The 22369-nt window shown below is 35.8% G+C and overlaps 1 protein-coding gene across 4 annotated transcripts in view; it reads left to right on the forward strand.

The window, feature by feature from the left end:
* LOC150081011 (ethanolaminephosphotransferase 1-like) overlaps window positions 1–22369 on the forward strand; it is a 212708-nt gene that overhangs the window by 25817 nt on the left and 164522 nt on the right. For 2 of the 4 annotated variants that reach the window (XM_090381040.1, XM_090381041.1), the window contains exon 3: window positions 2419–2527. The exons of the other annotated variants lie outside the window; for them this stretch is intronic. In XM_090381040.1, the coding sequence (XP_090237166.1) occupies window positions 2419–2527 (109 nt within the window). The remainder of the gene's footprint in view (window positions 1–2418; window positions 2528–22369) is intronic. 4 annotated transcript variants of the gene reach the window in all.

Below are 22369 nucleotides of genomic sequence, written 5' to 3' on the forward strand. Positions count from 1 at the left end.
AGCCCATGTATTTACTTGTTACACTATGACTCCCAGCAGTCCTAGAAATTCCCATTGCCTTATTTTCCAGGCTGCTGCTGAATTGCATTTCAATTGAAGTAGTGCAAGAATCACTTTTACCTCTGCCAGTGGCTACTGTTAATATATTAGTCCGTGTATCCAAGCTAGCAGTTTTCCGACCCACCTAACTTTCCCTCAATAGCATCAGCAAATATTCTTGCACTCTTTCTATTTAAGTGTATCCCATCCCTGTAGAAGCAGTCTCTCCTGTTAACAAGCACAGACCAGGCTGAGAAAAATTCTACCCTTTGAGCCTTGCACAATCTCTCCAGGGCCGAATTGATCGACAAGGCTCTCATCATATACTATTTAATTATAACCCTAAACTTGTCCTCCTATCGTGTCTGGGCAGAATTGCAGACACTTTCAAATTCAACCCTAACTCACGGCTTTTTTTCAGCATTGTCTTGTACTTGTTAAGTAATTTTGCCGGTCTCCTACTCTTAATATCATTAGTGCCAACGTGTACAACAATATCACCCTATGTGCCCTTAAAGGATGATATCTGCCCTACGACGTCATCAACCTTTTCTCCTGGCAGACATACCCTGGTCCTGTTCCATCTATCCTTTATGCACAATATGTTCCCTGTTTCCCTGACAATAGAGTCACTTACAACAACTAGTTCCTTTGGGACCAACGCATTGTGCCTTGGGGGTTGCCTCTGTGTTGCATGATGTGCAAGCTCTGGCATTGATCCTTTGAGGGTATCCACCCTGTCTTTCAAGCTCTCATATATGCCGATAACAATGCCAAGTTGGCGCCTGATTTCCTCGCACTCCTTACATCGCGCATACACAAAGACATTCCCCTTTGTAATATCATGTCCCGTTCCTGATTGCTCAATTTAAATCCTTAAATCCTTCGAGGGCATTCACCCTGTCTTTCAAGCTCTCATATATGCCCATAACAATGCCGAGTTGGCTCCTGATTTCCTCACACTCCTTACATCGCGCATACACAAAGACATTCCCCTTTGTAATATCATGTCCCGTTCCTGATTGCTCCACAAACATGAAACAAGCAGTGCATTTCAATAGGCGGTTGTCCTCTGAAATGATTCAGAGGACAACCGCCTTCCCCTCAGTTTTCTCTCATGAGCCACAGCACTTCTTTGGTCTGAGTCATGATTTCTATTCAAGTTCAATAAAATTCCAATACAAAATATAACCCTAAACCTATATCCCAATGCAGTTATAACACTATATGTATGTATTTCGGTATCGAATATTATCTCCGAGTTATGTTATATGACTTTCTTATCCCCTGTCAACTTATATGTATTAATTTATGATGTTACGTTTGTAATATACGTCGCTATATTTATTTAGTTTAAAAAGTGCAATTCAATTGACAATGAAATTTAATAAGATTAATAAATTTTAATCTTATTAAATTTTAATAAATAAATTAACTCTAGAAAACAACTTAATCTAACAATTAAGTCAATAAAGCAGCTAAGTATAATTAAAAAACCTTCGTTTGCGGGAGCTGCAAAACCTGGCCACACGTGGATTTGATACCCTTACCGATACTAAGTAATAACTTACAAAATCTCTATCTAAATTCAATTTAAACTAAAGTATTGTTACTAGGAATATAAAGCAACTCTAAAAAAGAAATTAATATGCCAATTTAAGTCAGTCAAAAAGCAAAAACTTCTCTGTTTACTTGTTAAGTAAATCCGCAGATCTCTTACACTTAACATCATTAGTGCCAATGTGTGCAACAATATCACCTTTTGTGCGCCTAAAAGATATTTAATATGCTTCTTAACTAAGAGCATAACTCCTCTCTCTGGTCCTGCCTAATCTTTTTTGTACACATACTTTCCATAATCAAATTCTTAACCCCTATGTCTGAGTTACACCATGTCTCCAATATCTCTATAATGCTTACCTTTCGTGATTGAATCAATACTTCAAATTCATCAAATTTATTTCCTATGCATTAGTGTACATACAAGTATACATGTGCATGTGCTTGCTCTTAGTTACTCTAATACAGCCCATGCATTTAATTAATCAATTTATTCCACATTTTGTGGAATAAATTGGTTAATTTTTTTTAAAATGATTATGTATACCTATTCTGGACTATAGAGATTGGGAATTTTCTCTGAATACATTGTGTTTTTTGACTAACGGCCATCTTGCTCCCTGTCATTTACATAGATATTCAAGATTCCACTGTATTTCTAACTATTTAGAAAATAATAATAAAAAAAATAATAACTAGAAATTTAAAAAAAATTGTATTTTTTCAAACTATGTAATAAAGAAATTGTGAGAACTGATGAAGAATTGAGAAATTGTTAGAACTTTCTGATTCAGAATTTAAATTACTTTTTTCGGATAGTGACGATAATGTTATTTTCAATCCAAACGATGTCTGTAATAACAGTGATGACGAAATTGATGACAAGGTGTCACTTGAAGGTAGAATGGGAAATTGGAGACTAAGCAAGGTAAATGATGTTTCATTCAAACGTTTTCCCTTTACTGTTTTGAACTGTGGGTTTCGGTTGGGTAAATCAAGTATTCCAAAACTAAACTTGAATTTTTTAAGCTGTTTTTACCAATTGTTGATCTGAAGAAATTTTGAAGAAACAAATAACTATACCAAGGAAACTAGATCAGATAAGGTAGTTTCTCATTGTCCCATTTGGTGTGGCTGGATTTTGATTCATTTGATGTTTTTTGTTGTTATTATCAATGTGAGACAAAAAAAAAAAAAAAAAACAATATAAAGGAATACTGGTCTGAAGAATGAACTGACAGACAGGTGCCTCCATAGCCAGGTGGGAAGGAGCAGCAGTGCATAGCACACGCTTCTTGATTAGACCGGGGTTCGAGCCCGTCACCACCAAATACGGAGGATGCAGAAAGGTCAGGGAATGACCACCGCATATTCCCGGAGCAATATGGCCTTAGTTGCTAATGCTCCTAAAAATCAAATAACGAACGAACTGACAGACAGTTCTGTTTTTCAAGAATGTATTTAGCAGAAGAGATTTCTGTAGATATTTTGCTGGATGACTACCACAAAAGTGCAAACATAAGGAATTAAAAATAGGGGATCGTAAGTAAAAAATATTGTCTATTATCTGACTGAAATGTTCTGTGAATATTTGTTCCAGAAAGAAAAATTACATTAGATGAAAGGTACAATTTTATTCAAATATTATAACCCTCAAAAGCCAACAAAGTTGGGCTTTCATGTAGTATATCTTTTAGCTGACTCAGAAACAGGTAATATGTCAGCTATTGTGCCAAATTTAAGTAAGTCTCTTACTGATGGGTTGATAAGATCATACTTGACTTTCATCTTAGGGATTGTGCTTTATGTCATCCAAAACGGCATCATAGTATTGAGGGTAATGGATTTCATTTATTCACTAACCGATTTTACCTTAGTATTCAAAAAATATTCCTTTCATTAGAATTGGCCAAATTGCCAAAGAACTTCGTAAACTAAATATACACCTAACAGACATTGTTATGGGAACAGGATAGGATTGCTACTAGAGATGAAGACCATAAAGAAAAACACATAATAATTGTTTTTTTTTTGAAAAGCGGATAAAGTTATTATTATTATTATCCATATGGTGCAAGGAAGCCTGAGGCTTATGCTGCACCAGCCAAAAAAAAAAAAAAAAAAAAATTTCCCGAGTTGCCCTGAGAATAAGAGAGAGAGAGAGATTGAAGTATCAAGGAATCACTAAGAAAGATAAGAATGTTGATATCCAGCTCAGGACCCTGGGTTTGCCAAGCCCATACTCACCAGATGTGAGCCCCTGGGGTTGAGTGGTAGCCTGGAAAGACTAAAGAACTTTCCACTTTGTATAATACTGAAATTGAAATATCAACAAGAAAAGCAAAAGGAGGGGTAAACTTTCAAATTGAAAAGCCAGTCACTATTTAGGAATACACAAGAAATATGGGTCTGCAGACAGAGCTGACTTACCGTACCTGTTATTGATTCAGTCAAAAATTAAAAATGGTGATTGAAGTTTTTTTTTCAGGCATGTAGAAGTCTCAATTGTGAACAGCTTCATTTTGATGATGATGGCAGCTCCCTCTCCAAAGAGCTGTCATCACAATTTCAAAAGAAGTAGCTTGTTCGGCAAAGTAAGAGATGTTCAGAATAAAAACAGTAAAAACATTCTTTTCTGAAAAAGGCTATTGAGTTCAGATGCAGGAGACAGATTAAATGGCCATCCTTATTTTGTAATGAAAGATGAAAATCCAAATAACGTGAAAGATTGTGTAGTATTAGACATAGGAGAAAAGAAACAGAAAAACAGGATTGAATCCTGGCAGATATTTCAAGGAATACTACCTAACTACCTACCCATTAAATTATATAAATAATTAACATTTAAAATGCCTAAACATTTGCATGGGGATTGTTCCATGTCAAGGGCCTAGGGGTCCCTGCTCAGCCATCTTCAATTTTGTTGAAACTTGGTGTGGATGTTTAAACAGGTTTCAAATGAAGCTGTACAAAATTTCAGTTCAAAATATAGTATGCTTGAGGCACCAGTACCTTTTTTTTGTGGAGGTCACTTTTGTTATGTGGAATAAATCAAAAAATTTTAAAAGTTTTAAGTGTTACTGTTGCACAATGGTGAGAGGTAGTACTCTGAAACTTGGCATATCTAGTTAACTTTTGGTATCCAGGCTTAAAAACCTTCACATTTTTTACAGTGCGGTCTAAAACTGGCACCAAAAATTTGTCACAACAAAATTAAGCAAGACTTTTTGAAAGTCATAACTTTGAAATAAAAACCTATGGTACCTTCTTCTTTGGACATTCAGCTTACCAACTGCATGAATTCAGCCTAATTAAATATCAGCTCTTGTACTTGTTTTCGGGCTGAGATATTTTCCTTCAAAGAATGACTCAAAATTTGAAAGTCAAATTTGATCTATCTTAAGGGACAAATATCTTAATGTGGGACATCTTCAATTCTTTCATTTTTGCTACCAGTGGAAAGAGCAGAGTCTCAGCTACAAGGTTTATCTGTTTTGTGTCTTTGCACTTAAGGCCTTAAAAATTAAGCCTAAACATCAAGTAGTTTTATGTGCCTTTTTGTTATTTTGTGAGATCTTTTTTGTTGCAGAACACTTCCTTAATCCTACTTAATGTTTAGAATATTCTAGAAGAATACCCAAGAATTGTAGAATATTCTAGAATTCTGGAATATTCCAGAATTCCAGAATATTCTAGAACAGCGGTTCTCAAACTTTCTGAGCCCACGCCTCCCTTGACCTGTAAAATTTTCCCGGTGTCTCCCTTGAAGTAAAGCATCTATAATTGTGCAATTTCTTATTTTTAATATGTTAATACAATAATTATTAATACTACATGAAATAATAAGCATCTGTAGTTCTAAATTACGTTAGTAATTTAGAATTACAGATGCTAAATTACGTTAATAATATAGAACTACAACTTCTAAATTACTAACGATTATTATCAGTAAGTAATCATGCCAAAAACAATAAAAAACACAATCGCACACCGCTGAAACCATATTTTCAACCATGCAGCTAATGCTATACTATGCAATCTACCTATATATGTCATACATAGTACGCACTATATTATATATATTACATTACATCATATCATTCATAATTCATCAATCCATTTCTGTAAAATTAATATTTTTTTTCCAAATGTTTATCTCATGTTTATATTGAAGTTAGAGTGAAATAGGTGGCGGTAAATGCTTTAAAAAATAGGTTATAAAATTTAATGTTATGTTATGAAAGTTTATTTATATGTATAAATTTTTTTATTTATATATGTTATGTTATGAAAATTACATTTCTGTTAAACTTTTCGCGCCTCCTTTTGCACTAGTCCGTGCCTCCTAGTTTGGAAATCCCTGTTCTAGAATATCCTTGAATTCCAAAAAAAAAAAAAAAACTTGATAAAAATACTAGAACATTCTAGAACTCTGGAATATTTTAGAATCATACAAAAAAAAGTATAAATAGCTGATATTTGAACCATGCTATTACTAATGTGTTTTATCTTCATAATGAACAGTTTATTTTGTTCTTCTATTTTTTATTGTTTGACTGTAATAAAGTTAGTGAAATTTTCATTGCTTACAGAAACGTCCACTTATTAGCCAGTATGAAAGCCATGGAATCAGAAGATTTTGCTGGAGATAAGCTGGACTCATGCACCATCAGTCATATGGATAATTCTGAATATCATGTGCTATCCTATACACGCAAAAACTGGGTTAAAATTGTTTAAAGAAGTTGAATTTGAAGAACAACTGATAGGTCGATGTTGTGGATTAAAACTAGGTGAAGAAGACACAATTTGTCTACATCATGAAGCTTTACTTCTGAAAAAATTTGACTTTGTGCAGCGTTCATGTTGCAATCTTTTCCAGAACAAAAATCATATGGTGAAAAAAAGTTTACAACCAATTGATTTATCAATGGCAGACTACCTGAAAGACCATAAAACCAGGCCAGAAGCTGTACTCATCATGTTGAAAAGCAGCAAAAGAAACATCAACTTCATCTGGATCAGACCATGACAACAAAATGCATGTTACTCAAAGCTTGAACACAAGTTTGATGGCTATTGGTATTTCTCCTCTGAAATTTCAGTGAATGCTAAGAGAGACTCACAAGGCTATGCCAAAAAGAAGGCTAGTTAAGTACAAAAAGTAATTGCCAGTAAAATTGCATCTATTGGTGGCTTGGATCCAAATGCCATCATGGAGCCAAGTGCAAGCCATCAGTGTGGAAATTACTTAGATTACAATGAGCTGCTGAAAGAATTGAAAGAAAAGTTGATGGTATCAAGTCATTCAGAAATACTTCAAATATTAACACTAGCTTCAGTTAGTTGGTACATAAAGAAAGCAATGGAAGAGTTTAGTGCAGGGGTGTCAACCTTTTAGCTTCCCTGGGCCACATTGGAAGAAGACAAGTCGTTTTGGGCCACACATAAAATACACTAACAACTAACGATAGCTAATGAGCAAAAAAATGTAGAATATATAGTTAACATATTTAAGTAATTGAAACTTCATTCATTCATGAATTTTTTATTATAAAAGTAAAAGACAAGACAGCAACATGAAATTAGTGAGATGTTTGACATCGTTTTTGAGACACTAATGCTTCGATATTTGGTTCGATGGAAGTAGTTGCAATTCTCAGTGAGTTCTCAAGGTGCTCATCAGATATTTTGGTTCTAGTTTTATTCTTCGTGTGCTTCATCCTTGAAAATAGCTGCTCACAAATGTAGGTGCTTCCAAATAGCGATGACACGAATAAGGCATGATTGTGAAGCGAGGGATATTTTTCTCTGGGAAGATATATCTTACAGAAGTCCAGTAAAGAGACATGATCAAGTTTTTCTTTAAGTTGAATGTCAGATTGTAGCTCTATGCATTCCATTTGAAAATTGGCAGGTGATATGTTTATATCGACTGAAAATGGAGTTGCAAATATACCAAAAGATTGATGATTTTTCCGGAAATGTTGAAACCTGTTGTCAAATTCCTGTATCAAATCGAAAAGCAAGGCTGCATGTTTTTCATTGTTCACAGGACCGTATTTAGCCAACGTGTCGAAATGCATAAAATTGTTTGCCTTAATTTGAGATTGCCATAATTTCAGTTTCATTTCGAACGCTGTTATAGTTTGAAACATTGTATTGATTAGTTGGTTTTCGCCTTGAAGACGCATGTTTAACTTATTTAAACGAGCAGTCAAGTCTACTAAAAATGCCAAATCTGTGAGCCAGTTTTCATCATCAAGTTCTGGCACAAATTTTGTTTTTGATTCCATAAATGTCTTGATTTCATTTCGCAAATCATAAAATCTTTTCAAAATTTTACCTCGACTTAACCATCTTACTTTCGAAAAGTACATGATGTCCCCATAGTCGGCATCCATAAATTTAAGGAATTCCTGGAATTGGTGAGGATTCAATCCCTTGGCCCTTATGAAATTTACAGCCTTGATGACAATCTACATGACGTTCTCCATCTTTAAAGCTTTTGCGCATAAATTTTCTTGGTGTACTATGCAGTGATATTTCATCATATGTAAATTTTGGGAGACAGTTGCATCGTCTTCTATTAATTTTACAAGTCCATCTTTTACCTATCATTGCTGGGGCACCCTCAGTAGCTATACCATCAGTAGATATGTTCACAGTGGATAAAGAAAATTGCTTTAACGTATTTTTCCCTGCTTCGTATAAATCTCTTGATTTAGTTGTGTCTTTTAATGGCACTAAAGAAGCCATTTCTTCGGTGATATTATATTCGTCATCAATACCTCTAATAAAAATTGCCAATCGAGCTGCATTAGTAGCATCAATACTTTTGTCTGTCGCCAAAGCATAAAATTTAAAATTAGCAGCTCTACTCTCCAAACCTTTTTTGATAGATTTTCCTATTTCATCAATTCGCCTGGCTATAGTCTGGTGAGACAAACTGATTTTAGAAAAATCCCCCTTTTTATCAACTCACCATCAGCATACGGTTTTGATTTTTTTGCTATCAGGTTTGCAACCACATAACTAGCTTTTACAATAGAATCCGTTTGAGTTGTTATTTTTTTTTAAAAAACTTTGTTGAGATGATAGACTTTTTTTCAGTTCCACTATTTTGTTTTTACGACACATTCCTTGATATGCACTAAATTTCGCAGCATATTTTTGCGTGTAATGCCTTTTCAAATTGTAGTCTTTGAAAACTGGCACAAATTCTCTACAAATTAAGCAGATTGCCTTAGTTTTTGCCTCGACAAAAATGTAGTCATCTGTCTACTTTTCGTTGAACAATCTTCCTTCTTCTATAATTTTTCTTTTTTTTGGTTCGGTTTTCGTTTGAGACGCTGTGGAAGCCATGCTGGAATTTAAAAAAAAAAAATAGATTGAAAATTAGAAAGCAAGTTTTAATAATCAAATAAAAATACATGTCTTCTAAATAACCAAAATGTCTGTCGTTTACAAAGGTAGGTAGGTAGGAAGAAATATTATCAATAATCAGTGCGTTTTACTCGCAAATCGCCACAAACACATGTAATGTCTGCATCTTTCTTCAGTGTCAACTCGACTGTTTACAATTGCACATTGAAAGCCGTACCAGCATTTATTATGTCACCATTTATTATGTCAAGAAGTAGCATGTAACTACTCGCATGGGTGGCAATTTTGAATAAATACAATTATTTGAGAATGATTTTATGAATCTCTCATTGCTAAAGAATGTGTTAAATTCAAAAATTCATCGCTTATAAATTAATAGCATGTTAAAATTATATTTGTAGTATTATTAATGGTATTTTTAGTTGCAATCTCATAAAGTTTGTAAGTTTAAAATTTTTTGTTGGGCCACATTCATAGCCGTCCTGGGCCGCAGATTGGACAAGCCTGGTTTAGTGTCTCAGAAAGAATGGCCAAGAAAGCTAGAAAACTTAAAGCAGAAGAAGGAATCATGGCCATACCTGGAAAAAAGCTTTCTGAGCAAGTAAAACAAAAGGTGATGGAATTTTTTGAAGATGATAAATTTAGTCAGATATGCCGTGGAAAGAAAGATTACATTTCCATTAGAAATGCAGATGGAATAAAAATGCAAATGTAAAAGCTATTACTACTCAGCAACTTGAAGGATATGTTTATAACATTGAGATAGAAATGGATCTAACATTGGATTTTCTAAGTTTTGTGAACTTCGACCTAAGTGGTGTGTCACAGTTAGTGCACCAGGAACACATTCTATATTGTGTATGCACAATCCATCAAATGTCAAGTTAATGCTAGCAGCAAGTCCTGTTGAATGTGATTACAAGATTCTCATTGGTAAAACAGTCTGTGATTTGGAGTCAAAAGATTGTATGCTTCATCGGTGTGAAAAATGTCTAGGAATAGATGAATTAAAAAAGTTTAATTCATCTATTCATCTAAAAAAGCTTGGATGTTACGATGGTGCCGTACTCCACGATACACGAAGGAAGCAGAAAAAAACTGGTTCCTTCGTGTATTGCTCACATCATACGATAAAAAAAAAGAAAGAAAGAAATGAAAAAACTAAAGTGAATGGAAGAAATTTTTTTGGAAGTTAAAACTTCAAATGGCAGTGAGTCAGTATGTCCACTTGACTGACCAGTGAAGCATTCAAAGTTTATGGAATAAACTTTAATCTGAATGTATTAAAAAGGAAATAAATTTTGGAGAAGAAGAAACTAAGTGATATATATAATTAAGATTATTTCGAAAATAATGGGTGAAATAAAAGCAGCAAGTGAAATAAAAGCAAAGTAACTTAAAACAATCAAAAGTGCAAGAATAATGAAGTTTAAAATAGTGAAGGCATACATTAATATAAAAATATATACAACCAGGCTGGAAGACCATTATACAGTGGCTTCTTAATTTATGCGAGGGTTACGTTCCAGAACATCATGTGCAATTTAAATTTACACATAATGTAAACAATCACCAAAAAATGCAATAATAGGCCTATGAGAATAACTCCTGCATCTATTACCCCCTTCCCGGTGCATACCATTCGTTTTCTTTTGGTTAGAAGACTGGGCACTCAAAAGAAAATGATGAGCAACCAAAAAAGTTCATGCATCTTTACTGATTTACTTATTTTATTACAGTAAGAAAAAGTTTGTTCACTTACATCTCACTACTCTTACTGCTATCGTATTAATGTTTTGGCTGGAATATCATAGCGTAAAAGAATAGTAGGGTTTTAATTGTAATAAATAAGTATTTTGAAGGTTTTAATCACTTTTTTGGGCATATATCTTGAATTTGATAGCTAAGGTATAATGTAAAACTGTATAGCGGAATATGTATTACTGCATTAGCTTAGTATAGTACTGTATTGTGTGGTCAGGTACAGTATAGTAAATTTAACAATCGAATTTATTAATCTTATTCATTTTCATTGTTAATTAATTAAATCGTATTTAAACGTAAATCATGCCCCAGACTAGAGCAGCATAGCAACGTTTACAAAGTAGCAGGAGTGCTGTGGCTTGGGAGAGAACCGAAGGGCGTGCGATTCTCCAATGCATCACAGCCTAAAGAAATGTGCAACTTGTGAAATGTTTCCAGACCTTTCTGGGACGGGACATGATGTTGCCAAGAGAGATGCCTTTGTGTGTGCTTGATGTAAGTAGTATGAAGAAGTTAGGCGGCTACTCAGAGTTGTTATGGGCCATTACGAGAGTTTGAAAGACAGGGTAGATGCCCTCTAAAGAATTAAATTAGGGGACCCATCAAGCTCTCAGCTGCCCACATCAATTCCATAGCTTGCACTTGATCATCAGACAACAGAGCGGCAACCTTCGGTGTAGAATGTGCTGGTCTCACAGGAGCTAGTTATTGTCGGTGAATCTATTGTCAGGGAGACGGAAAATATATTGTGCAAAAAGGATAGGTGGAATAGGACCGGGGTATGTCTGCCAGGGGCAAAAGCTGATGATGTTGTAGAGCAGATATCATCTTTTAAGGCAACAAAGGCTGATATTGTTGTACACGTCAGCACTAATGACATTAAGAATAAGAGAGCTGCGGATTTCCTTAACAAGTACCGGTCAATGTTGAAAAAAAGTAGCAAGTTAGGGTTAAATTTGAAAGTGTCAGCAATTCTGCCCAGACATAATAGGAGGGAGTATATGATAAGAACCCTTTTCAATCAATTTAGCCCTGGAAAGATTGTGCAAGGCTCATGGGGTAGAATATTTCTGAGTGTGGTTTGTGCTTCTTAATAGGAGAGATTGTTTCTATAGGGATGGGATACACTTAAATAGAAAGGGTGCAAGAATATTTGCTGATGCTATCGAGGCAGTGTTAGGTGGGTCGGAAAACTGCTAGCTTGGGGGGAATTCACAGACTAATAGATTAACGGTAGCCATGGCCTGAGGTGAAAGTGATTTTTGCACTGCTTCTATTGGAACGAGCAGCAACCTGCAAAGCGAGGTAGTGGGGATTTCAGGGGCTGCTGGGAGCCATCATGGAACAAATAAAGTCTGTGTGTTAGATTAACTAAGAGCAAGAATAGGTGTATGTATACTTGCATGTACACCAATGCTAGGAGTATAGTAAATAAATTTGATGAATTTGAAGTGCTGGTCAAGACATCAAAAGCAGATATTGTTGGAATATCAAAGACGTGGTCCCACTTGGATAAAAGCAGTGCAGAATTGGAATTTGGGTAGTACAATGTGTAAAGAAAGTACAGACAGGACAGCAAGGGAGGAGGCGTTATGCTGTCAGTTAAGAAAACATAAAATCTAAGGAAGTGCATCCAGTTGACTGGTGGACAATGCAATGTTGAGTCAGCGTGGTGTGACATAAGAACTGGGAAAGGAAAAATGAGAGTAGGTGCATGTTATAGGTGTAATGAATCTGTTGAGTATATAATGAGCAATTGTGCAGAGAAATAGAGTGGGCCAGTATATCAGAATGTCTTATAATAGGGGATTTTAACTTTCCAGATATTGACTGGAACTTGTGGTTTGGTCACTCGCACACTAGCAAGACTTTTGTGGATGGATTCAATGGATGACTGTTTTCTACAGCAACGTGTTTGAGAGGCAACCAGACAAAGTAATACTCTTGATCTGATTATCAGCAGTTATTTTTCATTCATTTAAAAATCTGCAGATAAAGGAACCACTAGGTGGCAGTGTTCACATTGCACTGATGTGGGATCTACTTAAAAGATGCAACTACGATAAGGGTAAGGGTTTTTGCTTTCATAAAGGTGACTACAATGGTCTCAGGCAGTTTTTAAATTCTATACAGTGGGATGAACTGATGATGTTACCAATGGTGAATTCTAAATGAGAAGCCTTCAGCGACTTAATCTTGGAGGGCACTAGGCTTTTTATACCAACTAAGAAATACCGTTCGAGGTTTAGGCCTAAATGGATATCAGATAAATTAATGCGGCTCATGCAGAGAAGAAAAATGCATGTGCTGCATAAATTATCAGGCATCACAGAAGCCTATGGCAAATATAGGCAGGCGAAGGCAGATTATGAGAAATATTTGGCAAAGGATGCAAAGAAAAACAGCAAAGTGTTCTTTACTTATGTAAACTCTAGAAGGAAAGGGATAAATCAGATTGGTCCACTTAACATAGATGGATTGACTATTGCAGATCACTCTCAGGTAGCTGATAAACTGAATGAGTATTTTGCATCAACATTCACAAATGAGGAGTTATTCAAGGAGGGGAATGTCAGAAGTTTATCAAACTCTAACAGTTAGCTACGTGATTTTGTAATAATGGAGAGCAAAGTGGAGGAGAAATCGTTGAAGTTAAGCATAAGGAAGCCTGGGGCGGATAGGATATATTTAGTTATATTAAAGGAGGCTGCAATTTGAAGTAAGCAAACCCTTAGCCATATTATGAATGCTTTCTTGGACTCAGTGGAAGTCCCCATGGACTGGAGATGTGCAATTGTGTCCCCAATTTACAAAGGGCAATTAAAGGGTGACACGGTTAATTACAGAACTCTTAGTCTAACTTCTGTTCCAAGGAAAGTAATGGAGTCACTAGTTAAGGAAGCAATGCAGGATCATCTGGGCAATACTGCAGTTATAGTTCACACACAGCATGGGTTTGTTAAGGGAAAGTCTTGTCTGACAAATTTAATTGGATACTATAATGTTATCACAAAGAAATTGGATGCAAAAAATAATTTAATATCATATACTTGAATTTTAGGAAAGTTTTTGATACTGTGGCACATGGAAGACTACTAGTAAAATAATAAGAGGAGTTTACCTCAATATAGTACGTAGAACACTTCCGTATGATACCCTCCAGAAATTAAAATGGAAAAACCGAAAAAATCGACAACTTACCGGTACATTAGAGTAAAATATAAATAATTAAATAATCAATTTAACACAATTTAAAACAATTAAAAATCAAATTAACGCAATTAAAAGAATCTAACAAAAATATTCAAAACGATTTTCTTTCCTGAAGCTGACAACGCTTTTCGACCGTATGTCGTGATCACAGGAATGAAAATTACCAAATCAGGTTAAACCTGAAACTTAAATAGTGATTATTTGTCTTCGCGCATGTGCGAAAAGGTCCACGCATTGGAGATCAAATATGGCCGCTGAACATTAACAGAATTCTCGTGTAATTTAATTTCAATGGTTTCTGCCATTAATAGTCGCGTAGAATTACATTGAATGTTAAGTATTTTGGCCTCGTTAAATAAAAAAGTATGTTTTTCGTTAATGGCATGAAAGGCTAATTCTGACGTTACTGAATGAGAAGCACAAACTGAGGCTTCATGTTGATTTACACGAATATTAAGAGAAAATTGCGTCAAACCTTGGTAAGATGAGTCGCAATCACCGCAAGAAATGTTGTATACCAGATCATTAATTTGTGTTGCAAACGCGGAAAGAACCGAGCGATTGTTCAGTATAGTGTGTAACTTCCGTATTGGCCTAGCTACAATTTTAAATTCGGTATCTTTAAAGAATCTGTTAAGCTGTTTGTGCCACTGTTCAACATATGGGACAGAAATAAAGTATTTTTTGATATTATTATTGTTGATTGGTGTAGTATTTTGTATCCTGTCCTTAGCCTGTACCCTAATTCGGTTTATTGTGGTAATGGAATAACCCCTGTTTAAGAATCTGCTAGTTAATATTTGTATTTCTGAGTCCAAAGCAGATTCCGTCATTGAATATTTATAGGCATTTAGAAATTGATTAAGGATAATCGATCTTTTGTAGGTGAACGGGTGATAGCTATTATAATGTAGAAGCATACTGGTGTTTGTAGGTTTTCGATAGATGCTAAATTGTATTTTATTCGAGTCCCGGGTAAGTGTGAAATTTAGAAATTTAGAAAGTTTAATGACTTTGTATCCGTATCCTCCCTTTCCAATGTAAATTTGAGTCTAGAATGAATATTATTAAACGAATGTAAAATGTCTTGGATAGTACTATTATCGGTAATAACTAAAACATCGTCTAAATACTTCCCATAGTATGTGATACGGGGTCGAAAAGGTGTGAAATGTATATATGCTGAATCGTTGAGAGATAGATCTCTGACATTAAGCCACCAGGCTCAAACCCATTGGTAATCCAAAAATTTGTTTGTACACCATGTCTCGAAAGGTGATGTAGTTGGCCTCCACTAACAGTTTAATTAAGTGAAAAATTTCCTTAATAGGTAGCTTCGTATAATTAATCGGTGTCGAGTTTTTATTTAACATATCCCAAATAATATCTAATGTGTATTCAACGTTTACATACGTATATAACGAGGTAACATCTAGTGAGAATAAATTGTCATTGTCGCCGAGTCTTTAAAATTATTAAATGTATCGTAGTTCTTAATCCCAAATTGTATTACCTGTCTAAAGGGTTTTATAATGTTATATACATGTGTGGCTAAGGATGAAAATGCCGAGTTCCTGTAGGAAACAATAGGTCGAATAGGAAATCCAGTCTTGTGTAATTTTACCTGACCGAAAAGTGCAGGAATATTGTATGTTCTGGACTTCAATTCCTTTAACTGAACCATAGTAATGTAGTCATTTTTTAATACGTGGTTAACATTTTATTGTATTGATTGACCAAATTGGTAAACAGTGCCGGGTCTACTTCACGATAAGTGGAAGTATCCGACACAACTAAATCTAACTTATTAATATAATCATGTTTATCTAGTATTACCACTGTATCTCCTTTATCTGCCCTCTGTATAATAATGTCCTTATTTCCCCGAAGTTCTCGTAAAGCTGAACTGTCATGTGTATTCGTACTATATTGAGGTAAACTCCTCTTATTATTTTACTAATATTATTATCAACGTAGAACATATTGAGTATTACAGCTCTGATTCATACTATCTAATGGAAGACTACTGTACAAATTGGAGCAGTATGGCTTTAAGGGCAAGTTGCTACAATGGATAAACAGATCGTTGAGTGGGAGAAGACAGAGAGTGGTTAGCAATGGACACTGCTCTTCATGGTTTTTAGTGGAGTACGTCAGGGTTGGGCCCATGTTATCACAAATAAATTGGACGCAAAGAATAATTTAATATCATATACTTGAATTTTAGGAAAGCTTTTGATACTGTGGCACATGAAAGACTACTGTACAAATTGGAGCAGTATGGCTTTAAGGGCAAGTTGCTACAATGGATAAACAGAGATGGTTGAGTGGAAGAAGACAGAGTGGTTAGCAATGGACTAACGTTATTAGTGGAGTACCTCAGGGTTCAGTGTTGGGCCCATTGTTATTTTCGATATTTAATGATAATATTGATGGTGTATCAGGGTTAATATCTAATATCGCAGATGATACGAAGGTTAGCAGGGTTGGTAATGATAGTATGCTACTGCAACAGGATCTGGAAAAGTTGAGATGATGGGTTGAGAAGTAGCAACTGAAGTTTAACATTGACAAATGTAAAATACTGCATATGGGTAACAGTAACCCCGGAGTAACATATCAACTGGGTGGTACTACACTCAGGGTAGTGGAGAATGAAAAGGAGCTGGGGGTGATTGTGCAATTAGATATGAAATTTTCTGAGCAGTGCAAAATAGCTGCAAGAGCTCACCAAGTAGTTCATGGTGTTTTATCAATGATATATAGAAATTTTGCTAACAGGGATAAGGAGGTGATTGGCCCCTTGTATAAGGCAATGGTCAGCCACGCTTTGAGTACTGTATACTGGTTTGGAGGCCTCATTTTAGGAAAGATGTAGAACTGTTGGAACGAGTACAGAGAAGGGCAATGAGATTGGCGAGGGGAACAAGGGGTTGGTGTTACCTAGAAAGGCTTAAGTTCTGCAAATTGCAGCTTCTGGAGACTAGGCACCTGTGAGGTGATCTAATTGAGGTGTTTAAGGCCTTGAATGCATTGAACAAGCTCAATGCTAATGGGATTCTTCCTCTTGCTTAGATTACTCATCTGAGTGGGCATAAATTCAAATTGAGGAAAGACAGTTGTAGAATAGATGTGTGGAAATTCGCCTTTAGCCACCATGTGGTTGATAGTTGGAACAAACTTCCATCTGTTGTAGTGATGTCATCAACTTAAATAAGTTCAAGGCAGAACTAGACAAACATTTGGAGCAAATGGAGAGGTAAAATGGGAAGGGTGTTGGGTTTATTTTTTTTGGCTGATGCCATATCAGCTTGCTTTCTTGCATCATATGTCCTACTAATGATAATGAACAACATATACAGTAGAACATAAACAACAATTGAGAGAGAGGGAGAGAAATTGGGGTGGAAGGTGGCCGTAGGCAGATTGATGAGAGGGCTCGTCATGGTCAGATTCCATTCCCTTCAATTCTGACCAGATGGGTGGGGGGGGGTTACGCTAACTCTGGAGGTGGAGGGTCCACTTGACTGCTCCCTTGAGCACCTGAAAAAGGAATCCAGTTGCTTAGTTGCTTTGCACATTGTTTCATCTCACTCAACAATACATAATAGCAACCACTTTCTAGCATAACTTTACATTGCCTTTTAGAGCTTCGTTCAAGATTAGGGTCTTCATCAGTTAACAGATTTAGGCCTTTGTTTATAAGATTTAATGCTATCAATATTCCTTTCACTGTCAGGCTCCATTTTTCTTTAACCTCTGGGCTTTTGCTTGCTGCTGCCTCCTTCCCTTGATTGCAATGCTGCTTCATTTGTAACCTAACCAAATCTTCATATGACAATTCCTGATGATATTAATCAATTAAATCATCGATGTCAATTGCCTCCACTTCAGTGAAACCTATCGTTTTGGGAAGTTTTGCACATGTTTTTAGTATGTGCATAAATAATCTTCAAAAAAAGGAAAAAAACAGACTATTATATTAGGGTCACCCAGTAATTTCTTACGTATACCCATGTGTATTGTGTGTTCTCTGGTTGATTTGTGTGTTTTGCTAGACCAAAAAAACCCCATTTCTGGGGAAAAAACTTTGCTATCTATGCTTGAGACTGACTAACTCAGCCACAGAGTGAAAAAGGCCCATTAAAGTTCCTTGCGTCATCGACAGGATTCGAACCCGGGCCTTTTCCACTTGGTGTCGAGAGGATGGTGGTGATGATACCACTGTGCTACCTGCACAGTCTGTGCATAATCTTCATCGGTATCAGAGCCTTTGAAGGAGTTGCTAAGATCTGGACATAACTTATACCACAAACTTTGAATACAGTTATGTAGAACTTCACATCATGCAGCATCAATGAATTTTAAAGCATCTTTTATACTGAAGGCTCACCAATATTGCTGCATACTCATCTGTTCGTGGTTGATCATATCAATTAGATCAGTCAGAATGCGCTTTAAATACTGAGTCTTAAACGATTTAATCACATGGTGGTCCATAGGCTGGAGTATTGAAGTTCTATTTGACGGGGAAAAAAACAATCTGGATATTGGAACAGGCATCGGCAATACTGGCTGGGTGGCTTGTGGCATTATCAAGAATAAGTAAGATGTTGAATGGAATTATGCACTTCCAATTCTGGTTGTACCTGAGATTCAAGATAACTTCTGAAAATAACAGCAGTCATCTACCCTTTAGGGTTTGAGTACCAGTACATGGGCATGTACAACTTGTAACCTTTAAGAGCACGAGGATTTTCATAATGGTAAATGCACACAGGTTTCAGTTTATGACTCTCCATATTAGCATTAAACAGAAGTGTTAGCCGATCTTTCACTGCCTTAAAGCCAGGTGCGATGTTTTCAGCAATGGAAATATAAGTGCGATCCGGCATTTTCCCCCCAATATAAACCTGTTTCGTTGATGCTGAATATCTGTTTGGGTATGTACGCCCCCTCCCCTCTTGTGGCGCTTCCTGTAAATATGGTTGCCGTGCTTTATTTAAACATGCATAAAGTAAGAAGTCACTGTATTAGATTAGAGAATGAATGTGCAGGAAAACAGTAAAAGCTGAAGGGTGCAAGATGTATTAAATTGAACAAAAATATAGCAATGCAAACTCCATACTTGGTATAAAAAGCAATTAAACTCAGTTAAGGTGAATTAATTTTTTTATTAATTAATTTTCACTATTCTAAGTGATTCTCTCTTTAAATTTAATTCCATCTGTTGGACCTGAAGACTTATGCTAGGCTGATATCTAAATTGGATATTGTTTAATTCTGGCTTTTTTAAGTTATTTTAGTTATGTAGAATATGCTTTATGTGTATCTAATATTTTAAGTTGAATTTTGATAGTCACATCTGAGCAAAACCTGTAAGTACCAATATATGCTTACTATTAGTATGTAAAGGAAAAAATCCTTTTGCATTTTGTAAAAATGCTGAAAGAACTTGTACATTTTGTAAAAGGCCTTTCAACATATTGTAAGACCAAAAGTATTCACACACAGACATTCAGATAGGATCTGCTGCCCTAAATGAGAGTAAGTGGACTGCACCATGGGAATGAAAGTTTAGCCAAATGGACACAGTCAACAATTGATATGTGGGTGTGTCACACAGCATGTAATGTTATATGCGATTGAACATGAGAAGACTTGAACATTGATACAAAATGAGGAGGTGTGTCCATCTCCAGGACAGTATTTCTTGTGGACCATTCCTGACCTAGTGGTGTGTGAGCATATCAGGGGTGGCAGATTTGGGGAGGGGGGGGAACAACTAGCTTTCACAAACCTCTGGTACAAAAAAACTGATGGATGAACATGGTGGGGGTCAAATGCAGTGGATCATGTGAATAACAGGATGATCTTCGTGGTGTATTTGACAGCAGAATACAATGTGTGATAGTACAGAGCATTTTGCAGTAGGACTGTTTGATGAACTCTCCACCAGATGAGAGTATCAATAAAGTTGATTTTACATACTTTTCTGACTGAACATCTTGGAGATATGTCTTACCTGTACTATGGTTGGACAGCAGATAACTAGAAATACATGTAGTGATTGGACATATTGCAGTTCTTTTTGTATCATGCTGAATGAATGGAGAATGTTTTGTTTGGGTACTCTAGGTCTTGTGATTATACATGTTCAAGGACAGTCGAGATGTCTCACCATCATTGCTGACCATCTGTGCACCCATGCACCCATGGAGCCTAAACTGAATATTAGACAGATAGCCTATTTCAGTGTTCTTTCAGCATACACTATATGACCAAAAGTATTTACACCTGTGTGCATGTGCGCGCACACACACACACACACACACACACACACACACACACACACACACACACACACACACACACACACACACACACACACACACACACACACACACACAGGGCTTTTAATTCAAAAACATAACACACAGTAGGGTCACCTTTGACCTGTATGACAGTCTGAAGCCTGTTGGGCTTATTCACAGCATAATTTTATAAAAAAGGCTTTGCCTATAGTCCATTCTTGTGCTCCAATTCATTCTAAGGCAGAGTTGAGGGCTGTACTCTGAACTGATCAGTCAGACCTTTTGACACCATTGTCTACAAACCAGTTCTCTATAATTCACTATATGATGTGATGTGGAACATTGCTATGCTAATACCTGATGGGGGGGTCTGTTTCCATAGTTCTGCCACATATGACCGACACCAACTGATTGGCACAGAATAGTTCTGCCATAGTGCATAATTGTCCAAAACATCAAATTTTATGGATCTAATGGTTTCAGTAACTACTGCCAGTGGACCAGGGCCAAATCAGCTTAAACAGCCCATAGCTTCAGACCACCTTCACCAAACTTCATGATTAAGATGATATACTACAAGAAGCACTCTCCAGGTAGTCTTTGTACCCAGACACTTCCATTAGGATAGAACATTGTGTTAAGAGCTTTGTCACCTTCTGCCACTGCTCTGGAGTCCATGAATTTTGGAAACAACACCATTGTATACCATTGTGCATTGGGGCTATGTTATTGAGCTTCTGTGTAGTTGCCTTGCTATTGAATCCAAAGCTATGTATCTGCCTGTGGATAATTTATATCTTGATGGATGTTCCTCTGGCCTCTTCGACCTGCTTAATATTTTACACAGACAATATGCGTGAGCCGCACAGAATGCTCTATGGTTTACCAAAATTTTCCTTCAGTTTGTGAGACTATGCAGGCCACAGTCTTTCATCTTTGAATAACATCTACCACAGTGGATTTTGGGAGGTTCTAACAAGATGCAGTTGCACACATAGAAAGGTTACTTATGTGGTCCAACCATCACCCCCACATGGAAAGTCTAAGTTCTGATTCACATTCAGTACTAGTTTCTAACATACTGCTGTTGTACAGACAAACCCAGTGTTTTATATTGACATGTCTGAGCCAATACACATGCATATGCAGAGAACTTTTGTTACAGTACACAATATTTGTGGAGAAGCATTCAAATACTTTTGATCGTGTGTGTGTGTGTGTGTGTGTGTGTGTGTGTGTGTGTGTGTGTGTGTGTGTGTGTGTGTGTGTGTGTGTGTGAGAAAAGCAATTTAATTTATAAGTTTAATGCCAGTTAACTGCTATTAAACTTTTGTATATGAGCACAATTAAACATTGATGCCATTGCAAGTGAGGTTATATATATAGAGAGAGATCCACCTAGTTTTTTTTACTAGCTCAGAGCAGTGGTTTTTTGTAAAATTTTTTGCATTTGTATTTAAATGGTTGGTTCTTTCCAATTTCTTTTAATTCTTTTTATAATTTTAATAATTTCAATTTTAATTGTTTTTTTTCTTTTTATTTTAATTTGATTTTTAGGTTATTTTTAGCATTTATTTTTACTGCATTTAATATCAGAGGGAGTAATGGGATGGGTGTATTTCGGCTCCTTTTCAGATTCTCTATTTTCATCATGTACTTCAATTGTGAGGAGATCTATTGAAGAGGGTAAGGTGTACTATAATTTTTGATGCATACTCATTGAGTCAGTTTCCATATTGCATTTCGCAGGTATAATAACAGTTATTAATATATTATTAATAATTGTTATTTACACATTATTACATATTATATATACACATAAATTTACATATTTATGGTTCAGTCAGTGCAGTATCAACAAATTATGTCTGTATATAAATATTGTCATGTAACTACAGAGACATGTTATTATCTATCAACTGTGTTTACTAGTAATAGTTGCCATTTTATATTTATGATAGTTTTCAAAATCAGCATAGGAGAGTTTAGCCCATTAAGCAAGCTTTGAGATACATTACACAAGTGGAAATTGAAAAAATTCTCTGTAATACGGATCCAGAAGTTGATAAAACTGAATCAAGTTAATAGGAGAG

This window comes from Mastigoproctus giganteus, chromosome 9 (assembly GCF_048544385.1).
Source record: "Mastigoproctus giganteus isolate SK-2022 chromosome 9, ASM4854438v1, whole genome shotgun sequence".
Classification (NCBI taxonomy): domain Eukaryota; kingdom Metazoa; phylum Arthropoda; class Arachnida; order Uropygi; family Thelyphonidae; genus Mastigoproctus; species Mastigoproctus giganteus.